Source organism: Suricata suricatta, chromosome 7 (assembly GCF_006229205.1).
Source record: "Suricata suricatta isolate VVHF042 chromosome 7, meerkat_22Aug2017_6uvM2_HiC, whole genome shotgun sequence".
In the NCBI taxonomy this organism is placed as follows: domain Eukaryota; kingdom Metazoa; phylum Chordata; class Mammalia; order Carnivora; family Herpestidae; genus Suricata; species Suricata suricatta.
The window spans coordinates 100,844,359-100,861,651 of NC_043706.1; the positions used below are offsets into that span (position 1 = coordinate 100,844,359).

Genomic DNA, 17,293 nt, shown 5'->3' on the forward strand with positions numbered 1-17,293 from the left:
GTCTGGGTTGCAGTGTTTTCTGGGAGTCGTAGTCATTTTTGCATCCTCTTTTCAGGGTTCGGACTGTTACTTTACTGGAAGGCACACGAGGTTCCGAAAATTTTCAGAATGAATTGCTACGACGGGTCCTAGGACATAATATCCTAGTGTCTGACTACCACTGTGTATCGATAAAGGGCTTATAATGTTACTACGTTCCAAAATCCAAACTATGCTTCATAGATCCAGGAAAACTAAGACGAGTTCGTGCCTCAAGGTTACAAGATCACACACACCTTATGTATAGAGTTCTCATTTCATTCAATAAATATATAGCGAGTGTCTATTCGAAAAGCATTTTACTTGGAACTGAAGCTGCAGAAGTCATCAAAATATACAAAATGCACCCTCTTTGAAACTTACACGCTAATGAAGCAGAAAATAAACAAGGAAACTAACTGATCCTTATAGGTGCTGTGAAGAACTAAAACTGGGTTATTTATAGGGAGGACTAATGTAGTTAGAAAAGGTCTCTCTAAGAAGGCAAGTGTGCTGCTAAACTTTGCATCCACAGGGGGAAGAGCATTCCAGGCAAAGAAAATAATTAGAGCAAAGGCTCTAAGATTGGAGTAAAAGAACATTTTGTAACTTGTGCAGCATGTTCTAGAAGGAAGAGTGGTTACTATAGAAGGTCAGAGTTGTGGACAGAGGACAAATCATGTAGGCTCTTGTAGAAAACTACTGGAATATTTATAAAGGAGAGTGGCAAAATCTGATGATGTACAGTATATTTGGGGTTTTGTAGTTGAATATGGCAGAATGAACATGTACATTTATATTCCCTGCCTCTCAAAATCTAAAATGATAGAAGAGTAAAAATAAAAATAAATGCTAATGGGATTTTAACAAAATTTAAAAGCTAGAAAAAGGATAGATGAGTAGAAACTAACTTGGCTAAGAAGAGAAGTCAACAAAAACAAGTAATTTTATACACCGGAACTCTGGAAATGTTCAGAAATTAAGTACTGATACTTCTGAAAAACATATTAAAATGACAGTTTTAAAAGAGAAAAAAGAAACACTTTGCTGAAAAGTCTAAATAAAGAGCAGTTAAAACTCTATCTCCAGATTTCCTTCACCAGGTTGCCAAGGGACTGATCTTTCCTTCCAAGGCAGAAGGCTACAGGTTTCATTTTACGAAGAAAATGAACCAGAAAAGCTATAACGTCAGAAATGCACAGCTAAGTGAGGTGGGAGGGGAGGTGTCAAAGTGTTGGACTGTAAGTGGGGAAAAGTGACAGCTAAATACTAAATTATGAGACTCCAAGCCATTTCCCCTATCACATTCTTATGTCTGGTATGTGCCTTCCAGTCAGGAGATTAGAAAATTCTTCTCCAGAGAAAATCATTGGTCCAAAAGAAAAGATCTACTACACATAAGGACTTTTAGAAAGTCCTCCAATGAAACAATCAAGATGCCATATTATTACTCTGTAGGAAGGACAATTAGCAAGTAAACAATGGGCTGTCTTACAAGTTTACAATAGTTTTCTTTAGTGTCTCACTCCTAAATATGAATGGATACTCAATGATCACTAGGCATTAGACTACAGCCTGTGGCAGTAAAGTTGAAAACCAAATGATGAAAACGGAGAAAAACAAAACAAAACTCTGAGGAGTTTCACCCAGACCATGAATGAAGGAGATAAAAAAATACTTAAAGGAAACTACAATTAATATCTTCATAGAGATAAAAGATATTTAATCCCTGAATCAAAAATAGGAAATAGTTCTTGGATTAAAATATTTTGTGGATTAAAAACACAATTAGCAGAATCTCTCTCTCTCTCCACATATATATGTATATCGCAATGGAGATATATATATATATCGCAATAGAGAGCTGAAGATCACCAAGAAATTCTCAGAAACGAAAACAAAAAGAATATGAGATAGAAAACCAGATCTTCTTCAGGACAGGTATCATGTGTTTATCTTCTATATTCTGTGCCCAGCATTGCTTCTGGACACAGACTCTTTTCAATGCTGTTTGTTGAACTCCAGGGTAAATTACAAAGCTTATGTGTGTTATAATAATTCAGAATATATTTTGTAATTATTCATGTATCTATGTCATGTATTCATGTCTACTGCTTTGTCAAAACCCACAGATATTACAGAATCCAAATCCTAAATAAATAGTGTATTGAAAAACTTGAAATAATCCAGCACAACAAAAAAGAGGTCTAATGATGCTGAAGAAGGAAGGAGCCTCTGCAAAGCTCCACGAGGTTGGAAATTTTCCGTTGTGTACACTATTTCAGCTCCAATATCTAAAATCTAGCACAGATTAGGCCGTCCATAAATACTATCTTCTAGGATGAATGAACAAACAAACGAATGAATGAGTGAATGAAGGAGAGCTTCCGTGCTACCACAGCGACCGCGCCCGATTAAAATCCCGGAGTCAGCGCAGGTACCGGCTCCTCCTACGGTGGCTGGAGCGGCGCACTCGCTTCTCTCCGCCCCTTCTCTCCGCTGCAGCTGCGGTCGCTGCTTGCAAGGGCTTCTGGGAGCCGAGTCTCGGGGTCTCCGGGAAGGGGTGCAGGTAGCCGCCATCTTGAGTTGCGAGCCTTGTCGCTACGCTCAACGCTAGGGGCGGAGTGGCGACCCCATCGTTACCTGCTTCGGACGCCGCAACCGGGGCCTGGGAAGTGAGGACAGCAGGTCGTGCTACATTAATGGGTAAGTGGGAGTGACACGGGACAGTTTGGGTGAACCATGGGTTTGGTCCCTTGGGGGGTTGCTGGTTCCAGGGGCCACTCTTTTTATTTATCCCTTTCCTTGCGAAGGCTCGAGGACCAGGCCGTACTGCCGGGCCTTTTCTTAGGGTTCCCTGGGGGACCCAACGGTGGCGGGGGCGTGGCAGCCGGACCTTTTCCTTGCTGACGAGAAGGTGCGGGGGAACACAGATCCTCGCAGCCAGCCAGGCCGGCCCTCGGAGGGAGCCTTGAACGGCCGCCTCACCGTGCCTGGGTAGTTCCGGTTCTCGGAGGTACACGGGCTTATCATTCCTGGGTCTTAGCGTCTGCGAGGGTCCGGCAGCTCATTAGAAGTTCCGCCGGCTCCAGATACGGCATGGGTGGCTTCGGGGCACCATCGCGATCCGCCAGCTTCCCTCCTCCACCTGCATGTCGACGCGGGCGGTGTGGGATAGATGCTTCTAACAGCTCCCTTCCAAGATGAAAATTTAATAAGTGTTTCCTCGGCAATGCACGAGAAACGAAGGATTTGAAAGCTGTGAAACGGGATAGTGATACTTGAGAAGAATATGACATCGGCATTTACTCTTAGGCTTTTAAAAACATTTTACCTCTGACTTGATGTCTCTTAATTACAGGAGTCAGGAAAGCGATTTTCTTTTTTGGTAAACAAAAAACAGCTTTGTCCTTTAGATCTTTAAGTATTGTTTGTTTGGATGGGGGCTGTAGTTAGCACACTCACCCTTTGTACCCATCCTGTAATTTTACCAGTATGCACCCAGACCTGTAGAAATGGAGGCTTTAGGGGCACAAGAAATTCTGTTAACATATATTAGAAGAAGGTCAAAATGCAATTACTTACCCACCTGTAAACAATTTTTCAGAGCTGAGTGAAAAATAAGCTCATGACTGGAAAAAAAAGAATCTATGTTCTGCGATCTCAATGATGGCATTTCTTATATTTAAAATAACTTGGCGCGCCTGGGTGGCCCAGTCGGTTAAGCGCCGACTTTGGCTCAGGTCATGGTCTCGCTGTTGGTGGGTTCGACCCCCTTGTCAGGCTCTGTGCCGACGGCTCAGAGCCTGGAGCCTACTTCGGATGCTGTGTCTCCCTTACTGTCTTCCAGGGCTTGCACATGCGCGCTCTTTCTCTCTCAAAAATAAGCATTAAAAACATTTTAAATAACTTGAATGAGATAATAACCTTTGAAGTACAGTCTTTAAAGTTATTTTACAGAAAAGGGAACAATCCTCTAGTGAGGTGTGTTTAGAGATTGTTCTTGGACTTTCTGTACCCTTTAAAGCAATTGCAGTGAGGATGGAGGTGTTAGTAAGAAGTTAGTACTACATCAGAAAAAGGAACAAATGATATATGAGTTGTTGGGGGTAGATTTTATTTGGTTTACATATTCATATTAAAGGTTTTAACATATTTAATAGAATTATATATTAATATATAGATTTTATTTGGTTTACATATTCATATTAAAGGTTTTAACATATTTAATTATAATAGTAATATATGTAATATATTTAAAGGATTTAATGTGATTGCCTAGATTAATAGTCTTAGAAGTAGTGTCCAGTGTGTAGGCTGGAGAGGCATGGGTAATTGAATTGTGGGGAGAAAGTATTAGAACTTGTTTCTTTCAATTTCTATTCCTTTTTAAAAATTTTCTATTTGTGAATTTTGTAATGGGATAGACCATTAGGCCAGTAATACTTGTATATAAATAAATAAACATTGAGGGTGAATACACAAACATATATATGTATGTATATTAAATATTTATTTTGAGAGAGAGAAGAGCACAAGTAGGAAAGGGGCAGAGAGAGGGGAAGAGAGAGAATCAGGCTCTGTACTCTTATCCTGATACGTTGTGGGGCTTGATCTCATTAAGTGTGAGCCCCATCAAGAGTTCAGCATGTCCTCATTAAGTGTGAGATCTGAGCCCAATCAAGAGTTTAGCATGTAACTGACTGAGCCACTCATGCGCCCTGAACAAATATATTTTGGATACATAAGGATGTGTGATCAAAAAAAGGTTAAAGGCCAATGGCCTAGAAAGACAGATGTATAGGTGAGAAGCTTATTTCTGTGACTTGTTCATTTTGGTATGATATTTTATACTTACTGAGCATAATTCAACAACTAATGTTGAAGTCCACTTGATTCTGTAGTGAACTCCTCTCTTTTTCTCATCTCAGAGCCAGAGCTCTTATTAATGAGCCAGACTGTATATGAAATGCTTAGGGAATCATGCTGAATACTGTTTTTATTAATAAAGTTAGATTGAGCTGTTTCTAATGGTTAAGTACATAGGTTCCCACAGTATTAACAAAATCAATTCATTAAATATTTTAAAGAAGGATTTGGTTGAGTATAAATATACCTTAATTGCTAGAATGTACATGTGTTAAGTTCAAAGGCACAAAGTACCTTTCAAATCATTCTAAAGTGCTCAGCCTATTCCATTCTACTCCTAGCTCCACAACTAATGAAATTTTTTCTCACTATCTTTACCAGTGACCTAATTATCAAATCGAATGCCTCATGTGGTACCTGGCTTACTGTAGGCACTTAAATTTGCTGGATGAATCAATGAATGAATAAATCGAGTGGTCTCTTTTTAGTGCTACTTCTCTTTCCTGACTCTTACATTCTTCTGGTTCTCTTATTTCTCTGACCTCTTTCTTTTTGGTCCTTTATTCCTTTTTCCACTAAAAGATCAACATCCTCAAGATTTCAATCCTTGGTCACCTTTCTTTTATAGCTCTACATGATCTTGGATTATCAATTAGGATTCTTCCTGAGTTTTGACCCATATTTTTAACCATCTATATGTCTAAATTTCCTGTATGTGTCCTAAGTATTATAAATTTAATACATATAAATAAAAGTTACTATACATCTATTAGGATGGCTACAGTTAACAAGAAAATTCTGACAATACCAACTGTAGGCAGAACAAAGAGCAACAGAACTCTTACACATTGCTGATGGGAGTGTAAGATGGTATAGTACCTTGCAGTTTGGCAGTTTCTTACAAAATGTGAAGCATAAACTTGCCATATTATCCATCAGTCCTACTTCTAAATATTTACCCGAGAGAAATGAAAACTTACATTTACATAAAAACTTGTACATGAATATTTATAACAGATTTATTCATAATTGTACGAAACTAGAAACAACCTAAATGTCTTTCAACTAAAGAATTGATGAATTGTGATATAAGCATGCAATAGAATACTACTCAAAAATAAGGAATGAATTGTTGATATATGTCAACAATATGGATCTCACAAATACCCTATGCTAAATGAAAGAAACCAATTTAAGACTATACACTGTTATTATTCTGTCTGTATCCGACCCCGGCCGGGGCGGTGGGGGGGGGGGGGGCGCGTAAATCAGGTCGCAGGTTCCTGAGGGAGGGAGTAAGAACAGGGCAGCAGGGAGCACAGAGAGTGGGGCAAGACCAGCGTTTCTGATCAAGCCCAGTTTATTGAGAAAATATCCACACCTTAAATAAGGTACTGGGCAGGAAGTGAGGCAGCTGACCTGAGTCGGTTGCCAGGTAACAGAGTCAAGGGATTAAGGAAAAACTGAAACTGAAACCAAAAACTGCAAAATCAACATAGCGCCTAAGGGATCAGTGAGAAGGCTCAGACAGACAACGATGAACACCAACTTCTTGTTTAAAGGCGGCGATCTTTGTAATTCAGGCTCTCCTGGTCTAGCTGTCCCCAATCCCTGGATCGGGAAATACACATCACTGGCCTGTAGATGGTTAATCTTGTTTTTCTGGCCGAACCCCACAGGGAGCGATACTTCCTTGCCTGAGGCAGCCGAACTTGGCAGCTCCCTACATTATTCCACTTAATGTGAAACTCAGGGAAAGTCAGAACTGTGAAGACGGAGAACAAGCCAGTGATTGCCAGGTATTAAAGGTGGAAGAGGAGCTGATAGAAGCAGCATGATGATGATTTTTAGGGGTCGTGGGGCTGTTGTGTATCTTGATTGTGATGGCTTCATGCTTGTGCATTTGTCAAACTCATAAAACTTTATGCCAAAAGAGTGGTTTTTTTAACTGTATGAATATTTAAAAAGAAAACAATTCATTGTTTTCATCTCAAAAATAAGCTATCAATCAAACAAAACCATCTCTCTGATGATACTTCATCTGTATTCCCTCTCTTGGTTTATTTTGTCATTGTACTGAAATAACTCAAGCTAAAAAACATTGGGTTTCCTAAACTCGTTTTTCTTATTCACCACATATTTCTTATATTTATTTTGTCTCTAATTCTTTTTGAATCAATTTCTGCAATGTTTGTAGAATCAACCAGTCTTCTACATTTACAGTGTAACTATTAATTTAGTTCTGATCTTCGTCATCAGAGTTCAAAACAATCTCTTTAATTTCTTTAATTTTCTTCCTTAGAATCAAGTCCAAATTTCTGAGCCTCCTTGCAGGAACCATATGTGTTCTTAGTTACCTTTCTAGCTTTATCTCCTGCCTTTCCTCCCATGTATCTTGTTTAGGCACATTTAAGTGCCTAAACTGTTTTGTGTTTGTGCCAGTCTTCTGCAAGAACTCTGCCTTTCCATGTATTCACTCTGCCTGAAATGCTTGGGGTTCCTTCCCTTTTCTCTTTCCATCCTGTTTCCTGGCAAATTCTTGCCCTTCCTTTAAGATAACTGTGAAGATTTCAGAGCTCCCTAAGGCACAGTTAGTTGCTAGGTCTTATGTGCTCTCACAGGATTTTAATGCATATGTTTTAGCATACTTTACTAATTACAGTATAATTTGCTACTTCATTAATCTGTCTTTGACATCAGAAGTAGCAGATAAATGCCAACCTTTCCTTTTTGTCTGTTTACTTCATAGTCTTAATTGATCACAACATTCTTTCTGGTTTCTAAAAGTAAAATTATTACTTTAAATGTACAATGTTACATAAAATATTATAAATGCATTTGTAAGAAAACATTCATATAAAGGTTAATGTTTTAAATACATTTATAATAAAACTACTTAAAATATACAACTATTTCAGTATTTTAAAATGAACTATAGTACTGTAAACTAGTGTTGCATTCATGACTCTGGTCATGAAACATGCAGCCTCAGTTCCTTTAAAAAAAATTTTTTTTTAACATTTTATTTTATTGTGGGGAGAGACAGAGCATGAGCAGGGGAGAAGCAAAGAGGGAAACACAGAATCCAAAGCAGGCTCCGAGCTGTCAACACAGAGCCCGATGCTGGGCTCAAACCCACAAATGTGAGATCACCTGAGCCAAAGTTGGATGCCCAACTGACCGAGCTACCTGGCACTCCCAGCCTTAGTTGTAAAGGCAGCACCTTAAGTAAATGAAAGAAGCCAGACTCCCCCTAAATATTTGAGTTGTGCTTATTGAAGCCTAATACCATGTTCCATTGAAAATAAGATATTTCATTCAGGCCATTTCTTGATCTTGTGGGGAGCTGTAACTTAGTTTGTTTTAATGTTATTTTGGGGGTGCCTGGGTGGCTCAGTCGGTTAAACATCCAACTTCCGCTCAAGTTATGATCTCACGGGTTCATGGGTTCGAACCCAATGTCCAGCTCTCTGCGGACAGCCCAGAGCCTGGAGCCTGCTTTGGATTCTATGTTTACATCTCTCTCTGCCCCTCGCCTGCTTGTATGTACACATGCTGTCTTTCTCAAAAATAAATAAACAAACATTAAAAAAATAAAAAAGGTTTTAAAAATTTATTATTATTTATTTCGAGAGAGAGAATCCCAAGCAGGCTCTGCCCTGTCAGCACAGAGCCTGATGCAGGGCTCCATCTCAAGAACCATGACATCATGAGCTGAGCCAAAATCGAGTCAGCTGCTTAACCGACTGAGCCACCCAGGCACCCCTAGAAGTTATTTACCCAACTATTTCATGATTAGTAATTTCCTGGCTACGAGTGAATATATGATATTTCCCACTTCAGAAAGGTTAAAACACTAGGTATTAGGGAGTGTATCTTAAAATCAGTGAAGTTAAGGTAATGACTTTATCTGTGTTTAGACGGCAATCTGTTATTTGTTTGATAGTTTAGTCCTTACATACTTGGTCCTTTTGCTCCAATTTTGATATGAGAATGAGGGAATGTATTCTTTGTACATGATCTTTACAATGGATTTTGTCAATCTATTTAAGCAGTAAGCATGGACTTAGTTTCCGTAGAGTAAACATTTCATGTTGTTTTGAGAGTTATCAGTATCTGTTTTCTTCTCTCCTAATCTTAAGATGCTATGGCTAGTCCAGGGAGAGATAACTATAGAATGAAAAGTTATAAGAACAAAGCCCTAAACCCCCAAGAGATGCGTAGACGAAGAGAAGAAGAAGGAATACAGCTTCGAAAACAAAAAAGGGAAGAACAGGTAGGTGTTTCAAAATATTTAATCCTGTTTAACACAAAATCATTATATAGATTTTAGAAGTTGCATTATTATTGCTTATTTTTAGATAATTTTAAATGAAAAAGTGTTTCAAGAAATTGAATAGAAAGCTATCCTTTAATTTATTAAGCTCCAGGAATAATTCATGAATCAGAAACCTGTGCTATTTTTAATCACTGAGAGGAATAGCTTTTCTGTTTTATTGATAAAAGTTTTATGTTAATCATATTTTATCCCAGAGCTAAGAAGTTTTTACTCTTAAGCCTATTTAGATCACTTCCATTTGTTGTTGTAAAATTTGCCTCCCAAAAACATTATATTCCTTTGTTGCTTTGTGGTTTTCATAGTTCTTGCTCCTAAGTGAATAATACTCATCTTCCTATGCTGATCATACTACTCTTTGTGTAGTCTTATCAGCCAGCTAGATCTCTTAACCTTCTCTGTTCTGAACTTTGTACATGTGACATAAGGAATAGAAAAATCATGAGAAAGAGTCCCTCTCAACATTTTTCATTCCAAAGTATAGTTAAATTTAGAAATATTTATAAGTAATTAAGAGGGTATAGTGCTCATATGCATAAATTAAAACTAATGTGCAGAAAGGACTAGCAATAAAGAAAGCAGAGAAAGACCTGTGTTTGAAATATGATTTGTCATCTTCCTATCTGTATTATCTAGCACAGTCCTAACTATATTATAGTAGGAACTCAAAAAAAATTTAAAAATCTGTTGAATAAGTGGTTAGAAAGAATTGTACTGGCTGAAGAAAAGCAGTATTTATTTAGCTATCAAAAAGAATATGATACCAGAAATTTTCCTCTCCATTTAGCTACAGGAAATGTATCTATAAATCCTACGCAGTGACCTCACTATGCTTCATTTGTCTTATCTTTTTTTCTTTTTTCTTTTTTTCTGAAATAATAAGAATAGGGCCATCTTTCCTGAGAGTTATTCTCTGTTGCTTATTAATCTGATATACCAAATCTGTTACTCTGCCACATTATTTTTCCCAGGTAACTAATTTGCTTTGTTATTAAGATTTTCTAGGAAAAGTTTCTAGACATCTCATATACTAGTGTGAGCATATGTGCTTTTACAAATACTATAAAACATAAATGTGTACTCCACTGAAGGGACAAGCCATTCGTAAAAGATCTGAGATTAAGAATGACCTAGAGCAGTTTGCAGTATAGGAGCCAATCTAGCTTGGAAAGTTTAACTTCTCAAAGATAATTAAGGTCTTCATGGCATAGTGATTGAGAAACACCTAAAATATTTAGAATTTTAAATTATAAGATTATTTGTTTTGTATACTTAAATGAAAAATATAATTCTATTGGAATTCAGTGTTTTATGGAAAGCTCAGTGTATAAAGTGTTTTCTCTTTATTACAGCTGTTCAAACGCAGAAATGTCTCTTTGCCCAGAAATGATGACTCTATGCTAGAAAGTCCAATCCAGGATCCAGATATCAGTTCCACTGTACCCGTTCCAGAGGTAGATATTACAAAAGTATATTTCAAATTATACTTCAACAATGTTTTGGAGGTAGTGAATATAGCAGATATTATTCATATAAAATACTTAAATGATAAATTATATTTTCTATGTTTTAGGAAGAAGTTATCACCACAGATATGGTTCAGATGATTTTTTCTAATAATGCTGATCAACAGCTAACAGCAACACAAAAATTTAGAAAGCTGCTATCTAAAGGCAAGAATTATTATTATTTTACATACTGATTTTTAATAAGCAATTTAATTTAGTACATTTATATTATAAAATCAGAAATTTTAATCATTTAATAAAGGAAGGCTATAGATCATTACTTTTCCTAGATCAACGTGATAAAATCAGCTTTAAAATTTGCTAATGGATAATGAACTGAGTTTGTAATGACACAATTTAAAATTAATGTCATTTTTTCCCCTCCAAATTTTTATTTAAATTCTAATTAGTTTACATATAGTGTAATATTGGTTTTAGTAGTAGAACTTAGTAATTCATTGCTTACCATATAACATCCAGTGCTGCTCATAACGAGTGTGCTCCTTAATACCCATCACCCATTTCAGTATGCTTGTTTGATATCACAAGATTCTGCACTAGAGTTTTATTTATTGGATTTTTTTTAAGGCACTCTGCTTTGTCTGTAGGTCTTAGCTTTTCTTTAAAAGGTACTTTAAATGAGATATATTTTTGGGGGGTGCCTAGGTGGCTCAGTCGATTAAGCATCTGACTCGATTTCAGCTCATATCATGGTCTCACAAGTCATGAGTTTGAGCCCTGTGTCAGGCTGTGCACTGACAGCACAGAGCCAGCTTGGGATTCTCTCTCTCTCATCTCAAAATAAAAAGGTTTTTGTAAAAAAAAAAAAAAAAATCTATCTTTTAATAAAGTTAATTAGTATTTTTTATGTAGGTATCACACCCAGCATGGGGCTTGAACTCACTCAAAACCTGGAGCTCAAGAGTCGCATGCTATACTGACTGATACATAAGGGACCCTAACAGAGAAGGTGCTGGGGAATCATAAGAGTATACTTTTTGTTGAAGCTAAGGGAGAAGAAAGAGTTCTTGGTAGTTAGATTGCCAGTCGCTGAAATATCTTGGTTTGAATTTTGCCTTTGTTTTAAAATTTCCTAGAGATTTAGGTTTCTCAAAAGCCCTTTGCATTTCATGAAGATTTATGAAGAATACTAATAGTCCAGTATCATTTCTATAAAAAATGAGTGATACTCTGACAAAATAGAACATAACTTGGCTGAGAAGCATTAGACAATGGTTGACAGGGAAGGGGACATTCTGAAAAGTGGCGTATGCTTATAAAGAACTAGGGGGAACATTATCTTTCAGTTGTATTTCAAATATTAGACTGAAATACTCCATGTTGTGAAGGTGACCTTTGAAATAGCCTTCAACTTACAAAATTAAATATTTGTGTAAGAAATATTTTAAGATTTGTCTTACTCTGGTTACTGCAAAAGAATTTGCTTTGCAGTAAGCATCACAATTACAACATTTGTTTATTTCAATTAAATGTACCCAAGGCTTTTAAACATAGTCAGTGAAACCCAGGAAAGAGTTACTTTGTGTATCCTGTTAATTGACACTGGGGCCAGATTATTGTCGTTTGTGTCTATGTAATAACTTAATTCTTTTTTAATTTTTAGAACCGAATCCACCAATTGATCAGGTTATACAGAAACCAGGAGTTGTACAGAGATTTGTGAAATTTCTTGAAAGAAATGAAAATTGTACTTTACAAGTGAGTTTTAAAAGATTTTTGTCTTAATTCTTTCCAGAAATAACATGTGATTAAAGTTTCTAGTGAAAGTAATTCCTACAGTACTGAATACATTTAAGCATTTAGGAATGAAGGGAGAGGTGGTGCCACCTCTCTTGCCGTGGCCATATTTGCGATGCTGGTTTCTCCTAGGAACTGTTAATCTGTTAAACAATTTTGGAAAAAAATATATAAAATCATTCTTAATTTAATAAATATTTTGTAGTTGTCAGCCTTTAATAACTTTTTTGTATTAGAAAGCCTCAAATTTAAATCTTGGTGGGTTAATTTTTTTGACTCTTAACCTAATTAGGGTCATAACATTTTAGTATAAGCTCTTTTACCTCTAAAATATTTTTATATGATTTTTTTTGAAAAATGAAACAAGAACTAATCAATATAATTTACTAATCAGTATAATTTACTAAAAATGTGAACAAAGTGAGGTTTGTCCAAAAGAGCATTGCTTCTCAATTAGAATACCTGGCTCCTTAATACTAAACATTAAGAGTTTTGTGAATTATAATTTCAGATATGTTCTTTTACTGTTCATGATTTTATACATTTTCATTATATTTTTTTCAATTCTTATTTTTCCAGATTGAGTTCTTTTTTTTTAATGTTTTTATTTGTTTTTGAGAGAGAGAGTAGGGGAGGGGCAAAAAGGACGACAGAGGATCTGAAGTGGGCTCTGAGCTGTCAGCATAGAGCCTGATGTGGGGCACAAACTCACGAACCGTGAGATCATGACCTGAGCCTACATTGGACGCTCAACCCACTGAGCCACTCAGACACCCCAGATTGAGTCCTTTTTTAAAATTAAGAGTTTTTATGAAATCTGATTAATCTTATTAGTTGTAAATCAGTCTTTAAGGTTGTTCAGCTAATTCTTTACTCTCTCTTCTCTTTCTTTTTGACGTTTCTTTAGTGCTTTCACTTATTCTACTTTTATTTTTCCTTAGTTTGAAGCTGCATGGGCATTAACTAATATAGCATCTGGAACTTTTCTGCATACCAAGGTAGTGATTGAAACTGGGGCTGTTCCAATTTTTATCAAACTTCTTAATTCAGAGCATGAAGATGTGCAAGAGCAGGTATGTTTCTAATATGAATGGGTATATTTACTAGATTTTTATGTTTTCTTAAGAGTTGCATTTGGATTTTATTTGTTAAAGTATAGCAATTTCTATTCAGTGTCAGATTAGAAGGAAAATAGAATGTACTGTCTCAGGCATAATCTTGGGTTCTCTGTAAATGTGATCTCAACTATCAAAAATTACTATTCCCCTGTATAAAAGAGCGTACTGAGACCCAGAAAAGTTAGTAATTTACCCAAAGTCATAATGAATTGCTGAACGAGGTTTTAAACCTGGTCTGGTCCAACTCCTGATTATTTGCTTGTCCATAGATTATTTTGTTGTTTCTTTTTAAAACTATCACATTTTTAATAGAACTATTTTAAAGTAAACATTATAAATAAATACTCATAGTTGTTGTAGGAGGGAAAATTTAATCACATATAATTTGTACCAATAAAAGAAAATAAAATGTTTTGATATTTTTCTTTTGAACTGTTGTTAAGGTAAATTGATCTGTTTTCCATTCATCTGTTTAGTTTTATATATACAGTGTATGGGTTTTCCCCCCACATAATATTGATTTAGGAGCCTTTTCTAATGGGATTAATTATTCTTCCAAGAAAATTTCTTGATTATTCATTATCTAGTCATATATACCATAATTTGTTATCTATCCCTCCATTATTATATATTGGAGTTATCTCTAGCTTATTAATGTTACTGATATGTGAGGAACATCATTATATATCAATCTTTATGTGTCTCTTGATTATTTCATTAGGAAAAATGACTTATGATAAAAGAAAAAACTTTTTTAAGTTCTTATTACATATTTCAAAATTGATCTCCAAAATAGTTATACATATTGATTTCCCCACCAATAGGATATCAATTCCACAGGGTGAAAAATATCATTAAATTAAAAGAGTTTTCTTAAGGTAGCTCTATGGCTTTGTTGCTTAAAGCACCCATCTCATAAAAGATCTTTCTTGTTGTTGTTGTTGTTCAATTTATTTATTTATTTTCAAAGTGAGAGAGAGGGGGAGGGTTAGAGAGAGAGGAACAGAGAGAATCCCAAGCAGGCTCTGCAATGCCAACACAGAACCCAGGGTGGGGGTTTAACTCCCGAACCATGTGTGAGACCATGACCTGAGTCACGATCAAGAGTTGGACAGTTAACCAACTGAGCCACCCAGGGCCCCTGTAAAATACTTTTCTTTAAAAAAAAAAAAAAGAAAGAAAATAAACTGAGGTCTAGAGTAGATGTTAAAAATATTAACTTATGTCATAAGTGTTAAAACTTTCTCAACTGAAATGTAATTTATGTCTACTTTTGTACTTGTTTGAAAAATTTGAATGAGAATCTAATGAAATGATAATTTGTATTTGCAGAATTTATCATTTAATTGAAATTTAATAACTGAATCTTTTATTCCAATTATTAAAAAAATTATAATGAACCTGGACTAATTCTAAACTTATTTTCAAAGATCAATCCCATGCCAAATCTTGTATTAACTTTACCTCACTTTTTCTATGTTTTGTCTCTCCTTCCCTTTTTTTTTTTTTTTTTTTTTTTTTTTAACAAATCAGTCCTTCCCAGTGAGTGAGTAGATTCCTTGGCATAGAGTAAATCTCTAGTATAGGTAATTAAAGAATCCACTAAATTAATATATCTTGTCTCTCCATGTAGAGTCAGAGTAGACAGTCTCTTTGTTGAACAGAATAAACATTATACTAGTATGTAATGAAAAATTTTTTAATGTCCAATCTTTGAGTTCTGTTAAAAATATTAGTAAATGGCACTTTTAAACTTTTCTTATTATTCAGCTAGCATGTTTTGTTTTTCTAAACATCTTGGAAGCTATTACTTTGTTCATTCTGTACTAACATCTCATTTGTAAGAGAGATTATTTAAGATATTGTTGTAAGGATATTTTTCTCATTTTTCTCATTTTTCTAAGGCTGTTTGGGCACTTGGTAACATTGCTGGTGACAATGCAGAATGCAGAGATTTTGTTTTGAATTGTGAAATACTTCCACCTCTTTTAGAGTAAGTACTTTACCACAAATGAATACTAGTTTTTGAAAAAAATTACATTATATACTGTATTTCTATATACACAATTATGTTCTTCAATGATGCTTTTAAATTTGGCTTCTTTATCAATAGCTTGAAAGTGGATAAACAACAAATGTTCCCGTTTTTATCATATCCATCTTTATTTTTTCTTAAGCAATAGTTAAGAGTGTTCATTGTGTACTTGATGCTTACTGAGCTGAAATAATTCTACAAAATAAGGATATAAGTAGTAGTAGTACAATAAAAATTCAAGTTTTGCTAAAGCATGGAATCTTTAATGCGTGAACGAATGATGTATTTAGGATATCCGGTTTTGATATTTGATTTTGAAATGTTCAGAGAACAAAGATCATATGAGATTTTGCCTTCAGAGTTAGAATTTTAAATGATTTATCTAGTGATTTCTTTTTCAAATCCATTACATTTTTTTAAAAGCAATTACCATAAAAATAAGATCCTTCACAGAAATTACACAAAATTACTTGAAAGTTAAATTCCTTTATTCTTCTTGGCTGTCTTTCACCAAAAGGATCTTCTTAGGCTAAATGCCACTGGCAAGTAGTGAAAAAGAAAACTAGTTGAGATGGTTGAAAGGGGAAAAGTTGTCATTTTTGTGCTATTAGCCGTCCTCTCCAAACTAAAGAATTGAACAGCAAGAATAAATTTTAGATACTAGTTTGCAAAAGAAATTTTATTCTTTTAGAATGAGTAACTCCATGGACAGAGTGATTTCTCAGCATTTCACTCACTAACATTGAATATTTAGTGTGTGCAGGCCACTGAACCACCTGCTGTGTCATTAACTTTGGGCTTATTCAAAGTTAATGTTCCAAAGTGTCTGAGAATTTAGCTGAGCTGTAAAAGAAAATAGTGATTTAGAGCTCAATGTCAGAGTTGTTTTGAAATTCATACTATGAAAGGTATCTCTTAAATTTCAATTTGAGATTTTTCTGGCCTGATTATATGGTTTGTAGATTAGCTGAGCACTTTGTTTCTTTTTACTTTTGCTTGCTATCATTTTCTTATTTGTTAATATCTCAAGTTGGTAATGGTTTATGAAATAATATGTAAGCATTTCTTAATTCTAATTCCTTTAAATGTTCTAAGGATTAAAAAATCAAGACCAAGGAAACCAAACAAAAACTCCAAAGGAGAACAAAAGTACCCAGCTATATAGTGCTAGTTATCAACATAATAAATTTCAGATAAAGAGTAGTCTTAAAAAGTTAGAAAGTTTCAGTTTCATTAAAAAATTGAGGAAGGTAGTGAAAAAGAAAGTATGTTAACTTAGCTACCAGATGCTTGCACTTTAGTTGGACAAAAGGAAGAAAGCTGTTAGCTTAAAAAAAGATTATGGATTATCTGTTGTTCACACTGAAGTTCATATTTTAGTTAATACTTAAGTAAATGTAAAACTTTTATTAATGGTCCTATCAATTCTGTTTGAGTTTTGTTTTATTTTACTTCATTTCATTCTCAGGAAATATTAACTTTTCAGTAAACGTAAACCTCTCAGTAAATGTAAACCTCTTACTACTACAGACTTCATATACTGACACATTTGTTGTCTTAGTTTAATTCAACTTCGATTTATATAAATCCCATTAAAATAGATAAAGAAGAGTAGTATACAGCAGAGCTCGGCCAACTGCAGTCCTCAGGC

The 17,293-nt window shown here is 35.1% G+C and overlaps 1 protein-coding gene across 4 annotated transcripts in view; it reads left to right on the top strand.

The window, feature by feature from the left end:
• Positions 1 to 2,567: 2,567 nt before the first annotated feature.
• The window catches only part of KPNA5 (karyopherin subunit alpha 5), a 40,134-nt gene continuing 25,408 nt past the window's right edge, over positions 2,568 to 17,293 (top strand). For 3 of the 4 annotated variants that reach the window (XM_029944694.1, XM_029944696.1, XM_029944697.1), the window contains exons 1-7: positions 2,568 to 2,724; positions 9,030 to 9,163; positions 10,576 to 10,677; positions 10,797 to 10,896; positions 12,356 to 12,450; positions 13,431 to 13,562; positions 15,512 to 15,600. In XM_029944694.1, coding sequence (XP_029800554.1) covers positions 2,721 to 2,724; positions 9,030 to 9,163; positions 10,576 to 10,677; positions 10,797 to 10,896; positions 12,356 to 12,450; positions 13,431 to 13,562; positions 15,512 to 15,600 — 656 coding nt within the window. In that variant the 5' untranslated portion in view covers positions 2,568 to 2,720. Of the gene's footprint in view, positions 2,725 to 6,566; positions 6,687 to 9,029; positions 9,164 to 10,575; positions 10,678 to 10,796; positions 10,897 to 12,355; positions 12,451 to 13,430; positions 13,563 to 15,511; positions 15,601 to 17,293 lie in introns of all 4 variants that reach the window. The other variant, XM_029944695.1, reaches the window with a different exon arrangement.